This window comes from Vipera berus (genome assembly GCF_964194415.1).
Source record: "Vipera berus genome assembly, chromosome: 7".
Classification (NCBI taxonomy): Eukaryota; Metazoa; Chordata; class Lepidosauria; order Squamata; family Viperidae; genus Vipera; species Vipera berus.
Window position 1 is genome coordinate 23,897,427 of NC_138209.1, and position 21,790 is coordinate 23,919,216.

Consider the following 21,790-nt stretch of genomic DNA (forward strand, 5'->3'; position numbering starts at 1 on the left):
CCACCCCACCCAAGAACAAAGGATAAATGAAGAAATGGGTCTTTCCATAGCTATTTTTCTTGGCACCGGAATGACAGTCCCAACCCTCACCCTCACCCAAATGAGCAGATATCCACAAAGAAGCTTGAATCCTAACCCTGCCATGATAAAGATGCCCATGATTTCATTGTTGGCCTGCATTGCAGTTCCTTCTGCCCTGACCCCCAACCAGAGTGAAGCCATAGGCAGTTTACAACAGCACAGCTGTGTTTCCCCCCCCACTGCTCTGGTGTGTGTGTGTGTGTGTGTGTGCGTGCGTGCACACATGCAGGTATGTTCTGGTGGACTGCTACCAATCCCGTGTCACATTGACACATGCCTGCCATATTCCAGAAGTCTATTGAATTGGGTGTCAAGAAGAGCCCTGCGACTTCAGTTATGGCCATGCCAAAGAAAAGTAGAAAGTGGGCAGCTGTAGTTGCACGGAGGTCCAGCTTCATGCCTTCATGTGCTCAAGAAGTGGGTTCCCTGGGTGCCGGGACAAGCAGGATGTGTGAATGAGCGCTAGGTGGAAAAACAGCAACTCAGATCAGAAGGCCTAGTAAGGCTAGTTTAAGGCTCAATAACAAGCACTTTTAAACTCGAGTTTTTCATTTCCTGTTGCAAGATTAGAAATATAATGGGCGCCCCATTTTTTTACATTTCCTGCCCGTTCATATGCCAACATACCCAGGCTGCTGCATGCTTCCTCTTAAAATTGTACCGCCCTGAATTTGTAGCTGTTGGCAGCCTACCACTGAGTCAGTTATTCCTAAAGTATGCCCTGGGGCAGCTACCAATGGGATTGCTACCAATCCAAGCTTTTGCCGCTTTTGAGGAGCTGAAAAGCGCATAATTGTTAACTTCGGCTGTAGCAATGATACAGGCAATCCCTCTTTCGATTTTTATTTTCTTATGGCCAGATAGAGATCAATCTTCAACTTTTCGGGTTCCTTGTCGACCGTAAGGGCTTGTAGGGGGCAGAGCCGTCTTGTTTTACAACGTCGTTTCACCTCTTGCAATTTTCGACCACGCCTTGCCCGTAAGCCCTTCCGAACGCGGAGAAGCAGGAAGAACTCCGAACCTCCGCTTCGAAACGGGACTCTTTCCTCTCGGCCGCCGCCGCCGCCGCCGCTCCCCACCCCGCGCGCGCGTTTCGCTGACCAGAAGAAGGGCGGGAGAAGGCAGTACGGCGTCGGAGACGAGGAAGCCACGCCCTTTCCTTGAAGCCCGCCCCTTGTCTTTGGCGGCGCTTCGAGAGCCGAGCGCGCGACGGAGCCCCTCGCGCCCGAGCTGGCATCGCCTTCTTAAGCGGGCGCGCGCCGGTTCGCGCTCGCCCCGATGCCTTTTTGCTCTTCTTAGACGGAGGGGACGCCTCGAGGAAGCCGCTGGGGAGATGCTCTCCGCAGCTCACCGGTTGCTCCGAGGGAGATGGCAAGCCCCGTCTCGGATTCCGATGCTTCCGGGCCCTCCTTTTGCCGATGGAGGGCGAAGTCCAGGCGGCGGCGGCGGCGGCGGCGTTCTCCGACGGGTCCGGTTGCAGGTGAGTTGCCGGCTCGAGAGCCACGGCGGACTTCGTTGCTCTCCTTTCCTCTCCTTCCCTTTCGGGGTCAGGCCTCGGGAAAGAGTTTTCGATGCAAGCTTCCCGTCGGGCAAGACAGAGTTGAGCAGGGAGGGAGGGAGGGAGGGAGGCTGGCAGGCGCCTAACTTCTCTTGCGTAGCTTCAGGAAAGCCTGGAACTTGGGCTGCCCTCGGGAGACGCCGAGCTAGGAATAGAGAAGACGAAAATTGGGTGGGACGCTGGGGTTTAAATGAGCCCCCTTCCTCTTTCTCTGCCCCGGTCCAGTCCCCGTCCGTTTTCTCAAGATTTGGCGAGTGCAGTTGATCATTTCTTACCGAAGGAGAAGCCCGAGTCCTGGCGCGGAGGAAGGAGGAGGAACGGCCCCTTTGGCGTGGTTCTTCTCTTTTCTTGAAAATCCTCCGCTAACATTTCGGATTCTTTCGCTGATGAAATACTTGAATGTTCAGGGAAATTACAATCCTTAAAAGTTTTCCTTTAAAAAACAAAACAAAAAAGTTAACCTCTGGGATTCGAATACATTTTTTTTTAAATTCCATTTATATCCCGCCCTTCTCCGAAGACTCAGGGCAGCGGCTTACAAGCTTAGCAGTAGCCTTCATTCTATGTATATGCCTGCTTATTAGGGCTTTCACACACACACACACACCCCGCAAGCGGCATTATTACAAAGTCAGCTTAATTGCCCCCAACAATCTGGGTCCTCATTTTACCTACCTTGGAAGGATGGAAGGCTGAGTCAACCTTGAGCCTGGTGGGACTCGAACCTGCACTAATTGCAGGCAGCTGGTGTTACTTAAGGAGGCATTAGCCCACTGCTTTGATTTGATTTGATTCCTACAGTGCACATTTTCACAGAATCGGATCGGAAAACATTCTGAGAGATAGTCGTCAATCGTGGCCTCGCTAGTGACTTGTAGTAATCCATTTTAGAGTCATTCTAGCCGTCTTATGTTGAGCTAAGGCTAATAAGGACAGCCTCAATGATGTCCAGGTGAGGGGCTAAGTTGCCTTAAGCATAAATCATTACAATAGCGAAGAAATGAGCTTCATTCTTCTAATGCTCTGAATTGCAATTTAGGCAGGGATTGTTTTAATCTAGGTTGTGAATTCAGCTCGTGTCGTTGGTAAACTCAGAAAATTAGATTAAGTCAATAAATCATGGTTTGTTACCTGTGGGTAGATGTGTTGTATAGAGCTAAGCCCTAGATTTTGTTCATTGTTGATTAAAAATGGATAAGTATGTATGCCAGCCCATATTGTTTCTTTGGTGCTTAGAAACTGTGTTTAATTTCATACTGTAGGCATTCATAGTTTTAAGCCAACTTCTTTCTATTAATATACTTACAGTGGGGAGAAAGTTAGATGATGGTTACTAGAAGCGACCAATCACTTCAGTTGAAGAACATCAATTTGCCTACAGGGGAAATAGGTCGACAGACGATGCCATAGCTACTGCTTTACACTCTATAGCAAGTCATCTCGAGAGACCTGGAAGTTATATCAGGATGCTTTTTGTTGACTACAGCTCGGCTTTCAACACCATTTTGCCGAGCATTCTCATCGAGAAGCTGACTGACTTGAAATTCTCCCCCGCCATCTGCAATTGGATTCAAGACTTTCTTAGGGATCGGTTACAAACAGTGAGGGTCAGGTCTGCTTTGTCCAACCCCCTGAAGCTTTTCACCAGCACGCCACAGGGCTGTCTGCTTAGCCCCTACCTGTACTCTTTATACACTTATGATTGTGTATCATCTGACCCATCCACTGTGATAATCAAGTTCGCAGATGATACAACTGTGGTGGGTCTTATTACAGGTGGGGATGAGACAGCATACAGGGCGGAGGTACAAAAACTATCCATATGGTGTAGTAACAACAACTTGCACCTAAACATCAGCAAGACGAAAGAGATGGTGTTAGACTTCTGGAGAAAAAAGGAGGAACCTGCCCCACTTTACATCGGGGAGGACTGTGTGGAGAGAGTTTCCTCCTTTAAATTTCTGGGAGTCTACCTCTGTGAAGATCTGACCTGGAAAGTTAACACAACCCAGGTGGCTAGAAAGGCCCAACAGAGGCTTCACTTTCTTAGGGTCTTGCGGAAGAACAGTGTAGAACAACGGCTAATGACCCTCTTTTACCGGTCTACTTTAGAGAGCGTCCTCTCGTATGGTATTGTGGTTTGGTATGCTGGTCTGACAGCCGCGGACAGGAAAGTATTACAGAGGGTGGTGAGTACAGCACAAGACATTGTGGGCTGTCCCCTGACACCACTGGATGACATCACCAGGGCTCCTTGCCTTGGAAGAGGGAGGAAGATTCTCAGGGATGACTCACACCCTGGACGGTATCTCTTTACTCTCCTACCATCCGGTAGGAGATATAGGAGTATAGCCAGCCGTACCAACAGGCTGAAAAATAGCTTTTATCCATGGGCTGTTAGGCTTTTAAATGGGATATAATCTCTGTGAACTTATGCAGAATTGACTTGGGAGGCCGGTGTGTGGTGTAGTTGGTTCACATGGTGTGGTAGGATGGAGGGTTTGTTGTCACTGTGTGTTGGGGGGAGAGAGCACGGGGGGGGGGAGGCTCAGCTAATCTCAATGTACACATGTTGTACTTTGACAATAAAGGTTTATTATTATTGTGATTAAAAGAAAAAAGGAAAATTAGAACAAGATGCTGCAACAATAAGGGTACTAATGTACCATTATTTATTTATTTATTTATTAGTTGAATTTATATACCGCCCTATTCCCGAAGGACTCAGGGCGGTTCACAGGGCAGTTAAAACAATACAAAAAAGAGATTATCCAAATTAATACAATTTTCCGTCATAATGTTACATGCTTTTTAACCCCAACCTCATCAACAGAAGTTCCCCTGTCAACTATTTTATAGATACATTTTGTTAAAACTTTATACAGGCTAATAGGAATTCTGTTTGTGAGTTTCTGGACATTTTAGGAAGAAATGTATTTGGCAGAGGTTATTGCATTATTTGGGGAAAATAGCAGTGAATGTCATCAGCATCAAAACCTTTTTGGCTCAAAATATCTACCCTCTATATTTCTTCTGAAATAAAAACAATTATGCGTGAAAATGAATCCTCTAAGATCTTTTTACATGTGAGGTTTCTGGTGAGTCCCCTTGCTATTACAGAAGGTTTTTAGCTAAGATAAAAAGGTTAATTTTGTTAACATTAATCCTAGATTTTATATAGCCAGATTCTTGGGATACATTATTATGTAACACGAAGTGGAACCTGTCATAACAGTTTGTTATCCCTGTAGGTTTCTACTTAATTTTATCTTAATATTGAGTAGTTCAGTAATCATGTAAGAGTAGAATTGGAGGGGCAAGCCTTATGATTGTCCAATTTGCTTGCAGTTTTATTACTGGGTTGATCATCTTGTAGTCCCAAGGCTCCAGACCTCCTTTTTTTGTAACCCTTTAAATCCTCTTTGATGTACAATTGCTGAAAATAACAGAATTTCCTCCCCGTTTGAGATGGGAAATGTGTGAGAATTTGTTTTGAATATCAGAAATAAATGGTAGTCAAAGCACTTTGGCACATAAATCAGATCTTCCAGTTATTGTCTTTTAGATCAGCGGTCCCCAACCTTTCTGGCTTTGTGGACTGGTGGGGGAGGGGAGAGGGAATGGTTCCAGGTGAGCACAGCTCCATTTGCGTGAGCGGCAGGCACGCACACTGCTGCTCGCACAAATAGAGCTTCTCGCTCGCCTGCTGCACACTCAACTGGAGCTGCACATATGCTCACCTGAAGCTTCTGTAGCCTGGTTCCAAACAGGCCATGGTCTGGTACTGGGCCATGGCCCGCGAGTTGGGAACCTCTGTTTTAGATAGTATTTGGGAAGGGAAGTTATTTGCTATCTCAGTTAAATGGTATACATTTATTTATTTATTTTTATTTTAATTCCATTTATATCCCGCCCTTCTCCGAAGACTCAGGGCGGCTTACAAGCTTAGCAGTAGCCTTCATTCTATGTATATGCCTGCTTATTAGGGCTTTCACACACCCCCCAAGCGGCATTATTACAAAGTCAGCTTAATTGCCCCCAACAATCTGGGTCCTCATTTTACCTACCTCGGAAGGATGGAAGGCTGAGTCAACCTTGAGCCTGGTGGGATGTGAACCTGCACTAATTGCAGGCAGCTGGTGTTACTTAAGGAGGCATTAGCCCACTGCTCCACCAAGGCTCTTTATGACAGTCTACAGTAGATAATTCAGAGAATTAATTTCTGCTCATTCCTGAGTTAATGCTTATACTGTAGGTCAGTGATCAACAATATAGCACTTCTATTGACAGATCCAAAATTACTATTATATTCTTATGTGAGCTCATGTAATATTTGATGAAAAGTGCTCTTATAAGAGTTCAGTTAGTTTCTAAAAATTGAAAGGGGAAGTGTACATGTGTACCACTACTGATGCCTGAAAAGCTTGTTGACTCCTTCTATAGGAGAGAGACATCTTCTATAAGTGAATCACAGTACTGCGTTCACACAATGCACTGTCACTCTGTTTTAACCATAGTTTGTTAAAGAATGCACAGGGGTTTGGTTGTCACATAATTAAGCCATACACTATGATTTAAAATTTGTCAAGTGCCAGGGAAATCAGGAGAGCCAGGCAGTTTTAATGAGTATAAAGATTTATTTCAAGCTCTCTACAAGAATCTGAACTACTAACACCCAAAGGAAATTGGCGGTAGAGAAGAGTAGAAGGAATTCAAGATGGGCTGGACTTAGATCTCTTGTGAGCATGAAGGGACTCATGATTAATGATGCTGTTTACACTTCCCTCGGCCCAGCCCGGTCATCTCTTACAAAATCACTGAGAATGGGTTCTCATGTATTCTTTAAACATCTGTTTCAATTGGCTTTGAAAATGTGGTTTATAAATATTGAAAACAATTTCCATCCAATACATTTTTATTGTCTAGCTTTATACTATTTGATCCTGTGGGATGACTATTGTCTTGTAAGATAGATTTTTTCCACGGTAGGTTGGGCTGCATCCAGGTGCTTAATATTGGTTATTGTGCTGATATAATATCCGCAACATGTGAAGAAATTGTGCTTCTTTTTTATTGTAACAAACTTGTCATTATAAATCCTTAAATCCACAAATATCCACAACAGTTTCAAAAACCCTACAAAAACAGAGATACCATTGTTAGTCTATGGAAAAACCTCTGAAATATTTCTCATAATAAAGTCAACAATATGCTAGTCTGGTGCAAAGTTAGCAACCTTTTTTTCAAATTTTGCTAGGTTTCAGTATACAGGTCCTAAATTGAAGTTATTTTTTCATTTTCACATTTTTTTTTTACAAATGCTTATATAAATGTGAATTTTTATATTGCTTTTGAAACAAAGTATGTGTACAAGTGTATTTACAATACTGCATTTAAAAGAATGCTACACTTTCAAGCATTCTGGACCCAATAAGCAGGAATATGCAAAACGTAGATAATCAGATTTATGAAGAGCCAACTGAATTCCTTATTGTGATATGGGTTATAGGAAATGTGTGTATGCTGCTACTTTGTGAACTTCCTTTAATTTTTTTCTACGTAGTAGATCAGCACACATCACTCTTCTGTTTATTAACATTCTTGCTTCTGTTTGAAGAAAAATGCAGTTAAGCAGGTTTTGGTAATTTGTAAATATTGTTTGCCATGTTTAAATAAGGATTAAATGAAAATGTTTCTAACAATACCAAACAAGGTGTGTCGAGTTATTCTTTCAGAATCAGTCTTAATTCCCAATTATTAGATAGCTGCAAACCACATTCAACAATTTTCAAAACTGCTGCTCATTTTGGCTTCTGGGTAAGGACTGATGGCAGGTTATACGTCCTGTGTGCAGCTCCTGCAGTGCAGTCATTGCTGTGATGGGGAGCATTTGCCCATCTTTTTTCTAGAAATAGACTGGAATCAAGAGGTTGCATGATTCTAAGCTGGGTGGGGGTGAGTGGGAGAGGGAGAAGGGAAGAGGTTCAGAGTAAATATGCCTTTGAATCTTTCAGGATATATCTAGTACAGGGGTCCCCAACCTGTGGGCCGCAGCCCACTACCGGGCCATGGCCACTGGGCCACGTGAAGGGATGGCCTCCACACTCTCACTAGCACTGCCCCACGCATCCCATTGGCGCTAGCACCACCCTGCCCCAATGTCCCACCAGCACTAGTGCCGCCCCAAGCATCCCACTGGCGCTAGTGCCACACCAAGTATCCTGCTGGTGCTAGCGCCGCCCTGCCCATGAGCATCCCACTGGCACTAGTGCCACCCCAAGCATCCTGCCGGTGCTAGTGCCGAGCATCCTGAGCATCCTGCTTGTGCTAGTGCTGCCCCGCCACGGGCGTCCCACTGGCATTAATGCCACCCATAGCATCCTGCCAGTACTAGTGCCGCCCCATTTGCAGCACTCATGCCCGTGCAACCCGTTTGCACGTGAGCATGTGTACATGTGCTTCTGTTTGCATGTGCGCATGAGCTCACGCAAGGCCCATTATGCACATGCATGGGGCTCATTTTTGCACGCGCAGGCATGTGGCCCATTTGTGCATGCGCACGTAGCAGTGCCTACCTCCCTTTCCAGGCCACCAAACCAAAAAGGTTGGAGACCTCTGATCTAGTAGCTTGGAAATTTATAAATTTAGTTTGGGTAGATTCTTTTAGGTGCAAGCAAATAAATAATTGAATTCTATTGGATCTCACAGTCTTGTCTCTGGGCTTGGGCCCGACAGTCTGTCAGGAGTCAAGTTCTTGTTTATGAAAATCTCTGCACAGGAAGGAGAGTTTGTTGGGATTGCCATTTGCATTCTGGAAGAGCTTCTCCTCCAAGGAGTCTACATGAATTGAGTCTTATGGTTTGATCATGAATTGAATAGCTTGATAGCCAAAGGATTAACTGCCCATCATTAGCTTCTCTGCAGCCTTAATGGACATTTGATGGACAAAAGCCTCACTTTCTTAAACACTTCAGGGTTTAATTACTTTACAACTTTAGAGATATTTTAAAGGGCAGTGAAGATCAAAGACTCTCAACGAGTACTTTCTTTTTCAATTTAAGATGGGAAAGACTATTTTAAAAGATTTTAATTTAAAAGTAAGAGGCTTAATAAGATTGTGATTCAAGAAAGTTTTAAATGTAGGGTATAAAGGGAACAGTGATTTTTTTTAAAAAACAACAGAAAACCTTTTACAGAAGTTCCTTTGAAAATAGCCATAGTAAATAGACTAACGGATCAGACCTTTGTGGAAATGCTGATTTTCTACTATTAAGAATAGTAAATGCTGAATTTTACAAAACAAGGAAAGGATAATATGAACTAAACTGTGAGACTTTAAGCGGGACTAAAGAGTTCAATATATAGAAAGGTCAAAAGAAACAGAAAGACAAAGAGAAACCTGCCTTTTACTTTTTCGAAGGTAATTGAAATACTTTCAACTCACAGTGGTAATCACCTAATGAGAAGGAAGGACTCACTGGAGAAGAGCCTAATGCTGGGAAAGGTTGAGGGCAAGAGAAGAAGGGGACGACAGAGAATGAGGTGGCTGGATGGAGTCACTGAAGCAGTAGGCGTGAGCTTAAATGGACTCCAGAAGATGGTAGAGGACAGGAAGGCCTGGAGGAACGTTGTCCATGGGGTCAGATGGGTCGGACATGATTTCGCAAGTAACAACAACAACAACCAAAAGCAAAGAAAACTGAAGGAGTATATTTAAATGAATTCATTTATGGGGACCTAGCACAACAACCCTGAAAATTTTGCTTTGTGCTGAAGGCAGTGTTGCCTAAAAGATATTTCAGAAGAAAAAGGTGCATTGTGTTAAATCCAATGAAAAAATTGCAGAACTTGTATTTTTAGCTCTGAACGATTTTTTTAAGTGCAGTTGAGCTCAGAATCAATATTTTGACGTAATAGCCTTTTCTTAATTCTTTTCACATTTTAGTGGAAACAAGATATGGGTTAAATAATTCTTGCACAGATCTGTACTTCAGAGACCAAAACAGTTCAGAGTTATGTAAACTGATATAGGTATTAATACATCTATATAAACCCATCAGATTGTGCCACACATTAACAAGCGTCCCACATTATTTCCGTTTGTTTTTGTTCTATAACTGCTGTGATAACATTATTTTATTAACATAAATGTAATGCTGCTTTACTGATTAGAAAAGCTGGAGACCAGTTACCTCTTAGATGCGTGGAGAAATTCCCTTTCTTGTTCTATTTCTCTTTTTTGAAGGTTAATTGAAGGTACATTGGTCCAAGGTGTCAGACTTCAAACCATGTTATCACGTTCTTGCGTTAAGAATTTAATGGCTCAAGTCTAACTAGAGAAGGAATTTGTTCCATGGTGTACTGAGTGCATACTCTGAAACTAGATGTAAATTTAATTTGATTATGTCATGTACATAAGTATAATAACCCCACCCTTCCACCAAATACTCCACCAGATTTCTATCCCAAAACTGTTCCATAAAATGGGACTATTTTGCTGCTCCTTCTGGTAGAATAGATCACATGGATAAAACCCATAGAAAGTTACAGTCTGAGATAATATTCATTTTTCCTTATAGTTTTACCATCCATTTGGCAATTGCAGGTAGAAATACCAAAAGTTAATCATCTTTAAAATGTCTTATTTAAAGAGTTAAAATTGGTTTTATTGCAAGTGAGCCTTTTAAAGTAATTTTAAGAAGCTTCTATTATAGATCATGTACATTCCTGATTTTTGTAATAGTAGAAGAGTGGTCATTGCAAAATCTGTCTTGAGCATCTGGTACATTATGCTTATGTGTTAAAAATAATCTTAATGCTTATTGGGATGTTACTGCATCAGTTCAGAAACTGATGTTATACTGACATATTCCAACCAACCTTCTGTGATCCTAGCCATCCAGAACCAGTTAATAAAGTGGGGTTAAAATAGAATAGATTAGAATAGAGCTGAAAGGGACCTTGGAGGTCTTCTAGTCCAAGCTCAAGCAGGAGAAACCTGTACTGTCTCAGACAGGAGAATGTCTAGTCTCTTCTTGAAAATCATTGTGTTTGCAGATAATGGATTGTGTCTTCACATGCTGGTTTATCTAGTTGATGATTAAACAAACCATATACTGTGCACAGACTGAGTCATTTTGTATTCTAGTGTTATGCTATGGCCCGGACTTATTATGGAAGTAATTAGGTACATTTCAGTACTTCTGTGAAATCCATATGTGGCCAAGAAAGGGAATTATAATTTGGTATCTGAACAGAACCCCTTTTTTCTACAGTAGTTCCTTTAATAGTGTGAATCGTTCAACTGGAAAAATTGTTGAATGTTACCATGTAAAGGCTAACTAAAACTAAAACATTAGGACAATAGGGAGAAAGGCCATAGAAGGAAAATGTGAACTAAATTCTTTTCCTGCCGTTTAACTGTTCACTAGACAATTTGTGGTTCCTTGGGTTAGCCCAGGGGTAGGCTTGGCTCTTTTATGACTCGTGGACTTCAACTCCCAGAATTCCTGAGCCAGCATGGCTGGCTCAAGAATTCTGGGAGTTGAAGTCCACGAGTCATAAAAGAGCTAAGGTTGCCTACCCCTGGGTTAGCCTTTCATAGGTCTTTCCTTACCAGATTCCTCAATGCCTTTAACAATGACTGAGTTTCTAATGCGCTGCCTTCACTGGAAAACCTAGGGTACATTCAGGGACACTCTCTGCCCATGTTGAAAATAGACCATATTTATTTATTTTATTGAATTTGTATACTGCCCTATTCCCGTAGGACTCAGGGTGGTTTACAGGGCAGTTGGAACCATGAAATACAAAAAATTGAAATCAAAATCAATTAAAACAATTACATTAAATTCAAGCCCCAAAAGTAGATCTAAAACCCAATTAAATTAACAACCGCACAGTCTGGACCAAACAGCTCAAAGAGCCAGGTTTTCAGGTCCCGGCAAAATGAGCGAAGGTCGGGGGCAGTCCTAAGTTCTGTGGGTAGTTGGTTCCATAGGGCAGGCGCACCCACAGAGAACGCCCTTCCCCTGGGAATAACCTGGCGGCATTCATTAACTGGCGGTACCCTGAGAAGGCCCTCCCTGTGGGGGCGCACAGGACAATGGGAAGATGATGCCGGCAGCAGGTGTTCCCTTAGATAGTCCGGACCCAAGCCATTTAGGGCTTTATAGGTCATTACCAACACCTTGAATCTCACCTGGAGGGCAACTGGAAGCCAATGCAGCTCGTGGAGAAGAGGTGTTACATGGGAGTATCGGGAAGCTCCCATCACAACTTGCGCGACTGAATTCTGCACCAGTTGAAGCCTCCGAGTGGTCCTCAAGGGCAGCCCCATGTAGAGGGCATTGCAGTAGTCTAACTGGGAGGTCACAAGTGCATGAGTGACTGTGCGTAGGGCATCTCGGTCCAGATAGGGCTGCAACTGGCGCACCAGACGAATCTGGGCAAAAGCCCCCCTGGTCACGGCTCCTATATGATCTTCAAAACTGAGCCGTGAATCCAGGAGGACGCCCAACTTGCGAGCCCAATCAACGGGGGGGTAACACCTCATCCCCTATTGTTAATGATGGAGAAAACTGGTCAGCCCGAGATGATGGTATGAACAGCCATTCAGTCTTGGCAGGATTGAGACGAAGCCTGTTTCTCCCCATCCAAACCCGAACCGCCTCTAGGCAACGGGACATCACGGCGAGGGCATCACTGGGTTGGTTAGGGGTGGAAAGAAAAAGTTGGGTATCATCAGTGTACTGGTGATAACCCACCCCGAAACCATGAATGAGCTCACCCAGCGGCTTCATGTAGATGTTGAACAGGAGGGGAGAGAGGACCGACCCCTGAGGGACTCCACAAAAGAGAGATCTCGGGGTGGACCTCTGTCCTCTCGTCAACACCGACTGCGAGCGGCCCAGGAGGTAGGAGGAGAACCACCGTAAAACAGTGCCCCCCACTCCCAGCCCCCTGAGACGCCGCAGTAGGATACCATGGTCGATGGTATCAAAAGCCGCTGAGAGGTCTAATAGGACTAGGACAGAGGAACAACCCCTGTCCCGAGCCCGCCAGAGATCATTCACCAGCGCGACCAATGCCGTCTCCGTGCTATGCCCAGGCCTGAAACCCGATTGGTACGGGTCAAGATAATCAGTTTCCTCCAGGAAACTGTATAACATCAGTTCAGGAAATGTTTTAAGGTATTCTGTATTATGTCATAAACTGTTTTGTGGCAATTTTGATGTCATAAAATATTTTATAAAATTTGTCAAATTTCAGTCCCATGGTAGTCATGGATCCCAGATTGTAGAAGCATTCTGTAAGATAGCCCATTTGAAGTACTTTGGTTCAAATGTTTTGCCCCGTGGTGAACAATTTTACCCAGTTAAAGGTTCAGAATCAAAGTTTTGCTAGTATGTGGATGGAAATGTTTTGCTTTCTGGACCTCTTGTAAAAGCCATTAGCTCAGCAATTCTTTATGACCCACAACTGAGCCAAAAATTTCTCTTGCTAAGCGACACATTTGTTAAGTGAATTCTGTCCCATTTTAGAACTTTTCTTACAACCATTGTTAAGTGAATCACCATTGTTAAGTGAATCTGGCTTCCCCATTGACTTTATTTGTCAGAAGGTTGCAAAGGTAATCAGATGACCCTGGGGCACTGCAACCGTCATAAATATGAATCAGTTGCCAAGCATATGGGTTCTGATAACGTGACCGTGGGGATGCTGCAACAGTCATACTGTAAGTGTGAAAAATAGTCATAAGTTATTATTTTCAATGCTGACTTTGAATGGTCACTAAATAAATTGTTGTGAGTCAAGGACTACTTATAGGTTGAAGTTCTGCTTTGCAGTTCATAAGGCTTGAAACTGGGGGGGGGGGGTTGGAACTAGGCAACCAACATACCAATTGACATTTTATTTTCCCAGCTTCCTGCTGGGATGCAGGAAGATAATAATGCATTTGGAAAATGAAGCCAGGTGTTTCCACTCAGGTGGCATCTTCTCACGCCCTGGTATACAGAAGTGTGGTTTTTTCTGTTCCTCAAAAGTGTCTAATGAACACATAATTGTACAGTGTCATGGTCACATCTCAGTATATTGCTGGCTGCTCTGCCCATTGTAACTAGTATTTGCTAAGCCCATTGTATGCCTATACAGTTAGTATCTTGTTAATGTGCTGTTACTCCATTGAATTCATTGTCTAATAGATTTTTTTTATTTAGTAAATAGGAAAGGCATTATATCTAATCAAGGTATGAAATCAACTACATGCTGCATTGTCCAATCCCTTTAAAACAATATTTTAACTGCTTGGAAGTGGCCAAATTGTCTTAACACATTTTCACAGATGACAATGGATATCTTGTTACTCATTATTACCCAGTCCCAAAGTAGTCTGACTTCTGTGCAATGTTTCTTAGTTTAATAGATCTGTCAATGAACAATTCATTTTCCCTAAATGTGTTTCTGGTAGAAGTGACATTTGAACCATCTTCATCTGTAATGGAGAAAAAGAACTGGTTAAGTGTGGAATAAAAATAGATATTTTATCATCTGGTTTCACAATAATAGTGACTTCAGTTTTGCCATGTTCTTTTCACAAAAACTAATACAGGCTTTCACTTCTGTGATGCATATATTATACTTTTCATCTGATTCATACATGTTGAGCATGTTGAATGCCAGATGTTGCTATATAAAAAAATTCTAATACAAATTAAACACATTTGTATATTAACATACAATTATCCCAGATATTTCAACATTTGAAGAAAGCAATCGGATTATCTCATTTCACTTACAAGAGATTTGCCTCCTTCAGCACTTCTAACAACAAAATTTATCCACCTTTTGCTTTTTTTTTTCCCTTCAGCATAATGGAATTGAAGGCGGCATACTGCCATCACCGTTTGTTTGGCTGGAACAGAGAAATGCTGCTACTTTCAAATGAAAAATATTTGCTTATTTGTAATTTTAATTATATAACATTATAACCATCTCAGCTTTTCTTGGAATTAACTCCAGTAGCCCACCATTTGAAAATAATTTACAAAAGCAAAATGATCTGAAAAAATAATAATTAAAACCATGTGTTTATTGCCAGCCAAATAAATATTTATTTTATTATTCGATTTTAATCACACCTTTATTACTTTATAAGTAACTCAAGACAGCGAATATGCTAATACTCCTACCTCCTCCTGTTTTCCCCACAACAGCCCTGTGAAGTGGGTTGGGCTGGGACAGACATCTAACTGGCTTCCATGCCTTAGGCAGAACTAGAACCCATCGTCTTCTCATTTCTAAGCTAGCACCTTAACCACTAGACCAGGGGTCTTCAAACTTGGCCCTTTTATGACTTGTGGACTTCAGATGCTGAAGTCATTAAGTGAATCGATTATTCCAAATGGGCATTTTTGCTGGAAACTGGCAGAAGTCACAAATTTTGTGACTTGCAACTTGTCATAAAGATGAGCCAGTTTTCAAGCATGCGAAATGCAGTCATGTGACTGGAGGAAGGGAAACACTTTACAATGCCCAGAAGAGCTTTACAGGCCATAAAGCACCTATTCCGTTATAACTTGGAACATTTGTCCAGCAACCAGTAAGTTGAGGACTATCTGTAATGTGATTAGATGGTGTCTTTCTGACTGTAAAGTTTTCATTCGGAAACTGAGTATGGTATTAATATATATGAAGTATAAAATGTCAGAGGATTATTTTGTTCCAGTAGTATGTAAAATTCGCCATATTGGAGCACCAGTTGGCAGATTCTGCAATCTCCTGATTTTCCTCTAATGCTGAATGGCATATTTGGTGACAACAGTGTGGAAAGCTGTCTTATGATTTAGTGGATCGGGAAACAGAATTCATTAATATTTATTGTTTTCAAGAAGGAATAACACTTCTTAATTGCTCTCAGCATAATAAGACAATGATTGCAAGTGCTGCTACTGGACTGTTGTATTTATCTTCCAATAACTGAAATTGGAGTAGCTGCATTACAGAGCATTTTGAGGCTACCTCAAGCTTCAGTTCTGTACGTAAGTGGAACGATGCAAATGCAGTATTAAATTGGAGATGGATTTGCTGCACTGCCCTCATTCTGTGGCATAATGAAAAAATCTATCTAGGTTTTTCGTTTGACAGGATTTGCTCACATAGCTGTCCCAGATTTGGATTTGATTGAGAAAAGAGGCTATGGAACTTACTGAACTATGAACATAGCATCTGTTTCTGGCTCATTAAAGCAGTTGTGTTTTCCCCCAAGATTCTGTGACTTTCATGGAAGCTTCACTGCAATAACCATGCAACTCTGATGCAGCTACTACTGCTTTAATGGATTGTAGACATGTTCTGTGTTCCAAAACACTTCTTCCACACAGTATCTAAGGCATGACAGAATTCAAATAAACAAGAATTGGGAATATTCTCTTTAGATGCACATTAATTTTAGAAAGGTCTATCAATGGTCCATTTAATTTGGAAGTCCGTTAAAGACCAACATAATATCAGAATGCAAAAGGATATTCTTAGGCAGATTGTATGAGTTTAATCTTAAATCAATTTAAGTGGGTTCCTGTTTATTTTTATACTCAATTCAATATGCTGGACATATTTGTTGAGGCAGCAAATGGTTTGGAAGGAATCTTTCTCTTATATCATCTGTTTTAAATTAATCAATACCAGAAGCATTTCTGGAGTTCTCTTCTGTGATGGTATTATGGCTCTGAGATATTGAAATCTATTATTATTTTTCTGTTAGAATTTACTTAACCTTTTATTTTGGTGGGCTTTTAATGTATAATATTTCCTCATTTTTCTTGCTTAAGAGTTTTATGTACATAAGTTTTAGAATAGCTGGGATTCCTATTGATTTATGTTTTTTTTCACTCTTCTCTTCAGAGCATACAGCAAAGTGTACCACATAAATGATTGTTTCATAACATAGTGTTCTGTAATATTTGAAATAGTTCTATGAATGGCCTCCTTATTTTTCTGATGGATTCTTAAGAAAGGCTGACTGGAGATTTCATCCAAATAAAGACAGTAATTGCCTTCTTTAATACTCCAAAGTTGAAGCAGATAATGTGGGAGAGTGCCACATGGAGAAAGTAGTATTTATCTGCACATTGAAATGTTCCAAGTATAGATTCTCAGGGTTTTGCTATTATTGTTTTCATTAACTCAGTCATAGCTAACAATTAAATAGCTTTTAAATGTGCTTGGTTGGGCTGAGACACCAAGGCAGGTCCAACAGTAAAAAGTAATCCTTCCTAAATTTGGATAGTGGTGTCATACAAAGAGAACAACAAAAGGTTTTTCTATACAGAATCAAGGCTTGTTTTGTCTTTGGTAATATCAGATATTCCTTACTTATTCCTGTTGCATTGCAGGAATGGAATGGCTTGGAGGAGAGATTTTAAAGAGAAAAAATGAGGAGCTAAGAGGGATCAAGGGAAAACTATGTAAATGATTTTATCAGAAAAATATAAATTTGGTACTCTAACAACACCTGACCTAGTCCTATTTAAAATTAGCTTTTGCCCAAAATGTCTTAATAATTCACTTTTAATACATTGAAACATAATTATATTTTTATTTTTATTTTATTTTCATAAACATATGCTACACCCATAATCCCCACTGCAGATTGATAATGGAGAAAAATTCCCTCTTCTCCGAACTAAACATAGACGAAGAAAGAGCAAGAAATTCATGGTAATAATGCTTCTCAATAAATGTTATACATTTTTATCAGAGGGGAGGGACATTTAACACAAAACTTTGGAATACTAGCAGAGAGGATTAGGCCGGTATATCCAATGAAACATTATAAATATGAAATTCACAAATTGAAAATGGTTTTCAGTATAACTGAAAGGTTTGCAGCATAGTTATTCAATGTATAGATGCCCAATGTGAAGAATGAGCAATGGTAAATCTAAGGAAGGTAATGTTAACAGTTAATAATAACAGATCTGTGCTGTGTTGAATGATTGCCTTATAGTATGGTATCTCTAACTATGCATTACCAAGAACAGTAAAATGTAATATATCATGTCTGATATCCCTTCAGATATTTTAAAGTAGTGCAGAAACCCTACAAACATTGCACAGTGCATATGTTTTTAAAAAAATACTGGTGTCTCATGCAGTGGCTTGCAACCTAGTTAGTCATAATATTTGGTATTGGGTCATTTGGTATTTGGTCATGCGTTGAATAATCTCCCTTTTTATCCTGTGGAGCTTGTAGGATGAAATGTCACTCTTAACACTTGTCTTAGTTTAAAAAGAACTGAAAACAAAGACAGGACTGTGTTTATGACCAGGGGCTAGAATTGCCTTGCTCTGGTACATGTTTCAGAAAATTTTGCTTTTCTGTTAAGTTAAGCTGTGAATCAAGCAGTAAATGTTCAGAATTGCAGTGAGACAATTAAAATAGGGCAAATTATAATCAGGCCTTGCTTATTGCCGGTCTCCTGAGGAAACACTGAGTTGAACATGAACATGGGACAATTGAGTACAGGAATGAAATAATTCTGCAGTTCAGTGCAATAGTTGGGCTGCCTCCTTCCTTAATTAATAGTGAACAGACTTCTTTTAATAATTTCCAAAGCTCTTTTTAGTTGTTGTGCAAAACAAAACCATTATCTTTTATATGAGCTTAAGCTTGTTGTTTTGAAGAACATTTTATTACTCTTTTATTGAGTATGAAGGCTACTCCATTTCTTCTGAGGGATTCTTGCCCGCAGTAATATACCTGTTGGTCATCTGAATTAAATTTACCCATTCCTGTCCATTTTAGTTCGCTAATTCCTAAGATGTCAATGTTCAGACTTGTCATCTCTTGATTCATAGATCTTACATTCCAGGTTCCTTTGGAGAAAAAATCTTCACAACATCAGACTTTCCTTTCACCACCAGATACATCCACAGCTGAGCGTCCTTTCAGCTTTGGCCCAGTCGCTTCATTCTTTCTGGCGCTACTAGTATTAGCCCTCTGCTCTTCCCCACTAGCATATTGGACACCTTCCGACCTGAGGGGCTCATCTTCCAGTGTCATATCGTTTTGCTTTTTGGTACTGTCCATAGGGTTTTCATGGCAAAGATACTGGAGTGGGTTGCCATTTCCTTCTCCAGTGGATCATGTTTTGTCAGAACTCTCTGCTATGACCTGTCCGTCATGGGTGGCCCTGCACAGCATAGCTCATAGCTTCATTGAATTTTTTTTAATACCATTTATATCCCGCCCTCAGGGCGGCTTACAATCCATGAAGGGGTCATAACTTAAATATGGGAATACAGATATGCATATATAGGCAGTGTATGATTAATGACAGTAATTGTGACTGGAATTTCTGTTACTAAGTAGTGCAGACATAGAGTTCAATGACACTTGACCACATCACTTAGTGATGGCAACCCCATTGATGCTGTTAAGCAAGAATTGTGGCTTATTAAGCAAGGAGCTCCCACGACTTGTGAGTTCCTACCTTGTGCTGGCTTCCCACAAGCAAAGCACACCCCTTCTCTGAGGGAGATGGGCAGTTTTGAAACAGGAAATACAAAAAAAAAACAAATAAATAGTCAATGGTAAAACCAGCAGGAAGTTGTGAATCCCGAGAATTTCACAAGCAGGCTAGTGGGTGGGTGAGTGCTATGGAGTGTAGCCTGGTGGAGGGACGCTGTAGTGCCACATGAGCGCAAATAGGTACGGGAAGGTGCACCGTGTAGGCAGATATGTGCTTTCTGTGGGTGGGCACACACTACAAAGTACAAATCACTCTTAGCAGGCTCTTTGGGAAGAAAAGCAGGAGGAGCAACTTACTGGAGCAACTTGCAAACTTCCCAGTCGGGTTCCCCATTGACTTTGCTTGTGGGGAGTTGACAAGGAAAGTTGCAAATGACGATTACATGACCATTGTAAGTCTTTTGTAGGTGCAAGCTGTTTACCAAGCATCTGAATTATGATCATGTGACTGAGGTGGTTGCAATGGTTGGAACTTTGAGGACTAGTCGTTAGTGTCCTCCTTTAGTGCCATTGTAACAGTTACTGAAAGAATGGTTGCTAAGCGAGGACTACCTATAGACATTTTTAGAATGGATCCCTAAAAGTTACCTATATTTGTAGGACTAATAAAAAGATTGTTATTTGTTTCTCTAATAGTTTCTCTAGAAATATTCCATAAAGTAAAGGTAAAGGTTCCCCCGCACATGCATGCTAGTCATTTCCGACTCTAGGGGCCGGTGCTCATCTCCGTTTCAAAGCCGAAGAGCCAGCGCTTGTCCGAGGACGTCTCCGTGGTCATGTGGCCGGCATGACTAGACGCCAAAGGCGCACGGAACGCTGTTACCTTCCCACCGTAGTGGTCCCTATTTTTCTACTTGCATTTTTACATGCTTTCGAACTGCTAGGTGGGCAAAAGCTGGGACGAGTAACAGGCGCTCACTCTGCTACGCGGCACTCGGGATTCGACCCGCCAAACTGCCGACCTTCCGATCGACAAGCTCAGCGTCCTAACCCACTGAGCCACCGCGTCCCTATTCCATAAAGTAGCAATGCATAATTTCAAGAATGGTTGCACTGAAAAGAGTTGCTTACAGGTATTGCTTGCGGAAGTGTGAAGTGGATGGATTGTGCTGATCTTTTGTTGTCTTTAAGATACCAAGTGCTGATTCTGGCTTTGCCTTCTGCAAGCTCTGTTGCAGTGCTTTTAAGTGGAGCAAAAACAAGAGTTGGCAGAAAAAGTAATAATACTGCAAAATATTGAGAGGGAGCAGCAATATAGTTTTGTCTCTTCATCAGCCCTTGTTTTCAATTAATAATAGGCAATTTTTGGTTTGCTTATCACTTAGCCAAACCACAGTTTAAACAAGCATATCTCTTTGAATTATTTAATTAGTTTGGATTGTTTTGTCCATAGCTCTCAACCTCCATCTTCTAGCTTATGTTTAATAGATCATGCTTGCTGCTTCTTTATCAATCTCAGTGTATAGCGAGAACATCAAAAGGATTACATGATCCATGCAACCATCATAAAAATATGAGTCAGTTGCCAAACATCTGAATTTTGATCACATGATCATGGGGATGCTGCAATGGTTGTAAGTGTGAAAACGGTCATAAGTCAGTGTTTGTAGTGCCATTGTAACTTCAAACTCACTAAATGAACTGTTGTAAGTCAAGGACTACCTGTATCTCAGTGAAAGCAGCGTACCAATTTCTTCTAAATGTGTTTGAAAAATACATTTATAGGAGAAATTTGCATCAAAATCCGTATGAATTTCCATAGAGATCTTTTTTTAAAAGTTCAAATAATATGAATTTTTGTAACTAAGATCAGAAAAATCATCAAACTGATATTGCTTGCTGTGGCCCTAAATAATTAGCTTAGTTTTACTTATTTGATAAAGAACTATTCCGCTTTACTTTTTGGCTGTTTGAGGCTGACTGCATAATCCCCATAATCCACATGTTCTCACGTGGCAGCCAGCCTTCCTTCAAATTCCTGCTGCAGAGACATTGTGAAGCTCTCCTCTCCTCTATCCTATCCTATCCTAATTATTTTTGACAATTTGTGCTCAAGGTAGTCTGAAAGAAGATGGGAAAATTTTATTTAAAAGGCCCTATTTAAAATACTAAAAAAAAAGTCTAGTACAATCAATATTATACCTAGAGCTGATATACTGAAATGCCTTGTGCAGACTGGAGCTGGAAAGGCCAGAGTTTTGGATTACCTTGGATTACATTACATCTCAGATGATGGAGTCAACCCATTTCATATTTGAAGTAGGTGTTTGGTATTTGAAATGGCTATATTGACTTTGAGATTTTTGCATACCCTTCCTTGTGTCTGTTAGAAAGGTGGTATCAAGCTGTGTTGTCTTCTACCACCATCTCTTAATGACTCCAGGTTATGTCTAGTCCTGTTGTTGATGATGAACAGCTGTTTCAGAGGAAGATGTTGTGAGCTATAAAGAAAGACAGCTTTTTGTGAAGGATGTTTAGTACATTGTTGATAAAGATTTATTTGAGTATTCAATTTGTAAAGATAATACTGTTTTTCAGGAGTACTTCAGAATTTCAGGTGACTAAGCATTCATTACAGTTTTTGGCCTGCTTATATTCCTTATATTCCTCCTGCTTAT

At 41.1% G+C, this 21,790-nt stretch overlaps 1 protein-coding gene across 1 annotated transcript in view; it reads left to right on the forward strand.

Moving 5' to 3' along the window:
• The first annotated feature begins 1,256 nt into the window (after positions 1-1,256).
• Positions 1,257-21,790, forward strand: part of MCUB (mitochondrial calcium uniporter dominant negative subunit beta) — a 46,465-nt gene continuing 25,931 nt past the window's right edge. Inside the window, exon 1 of the mRNA XM_081332514.1 lies at positions 1,257-1,561. Coding sequence (XP_081188640.1) covers positions 1,415-1,561 — 147 coding nt within the window. The 5' untranslated portion in view covers positions 1,257-1,414. The remainder of the gene's footprint in view (positions 1,562-21,790) is intronic.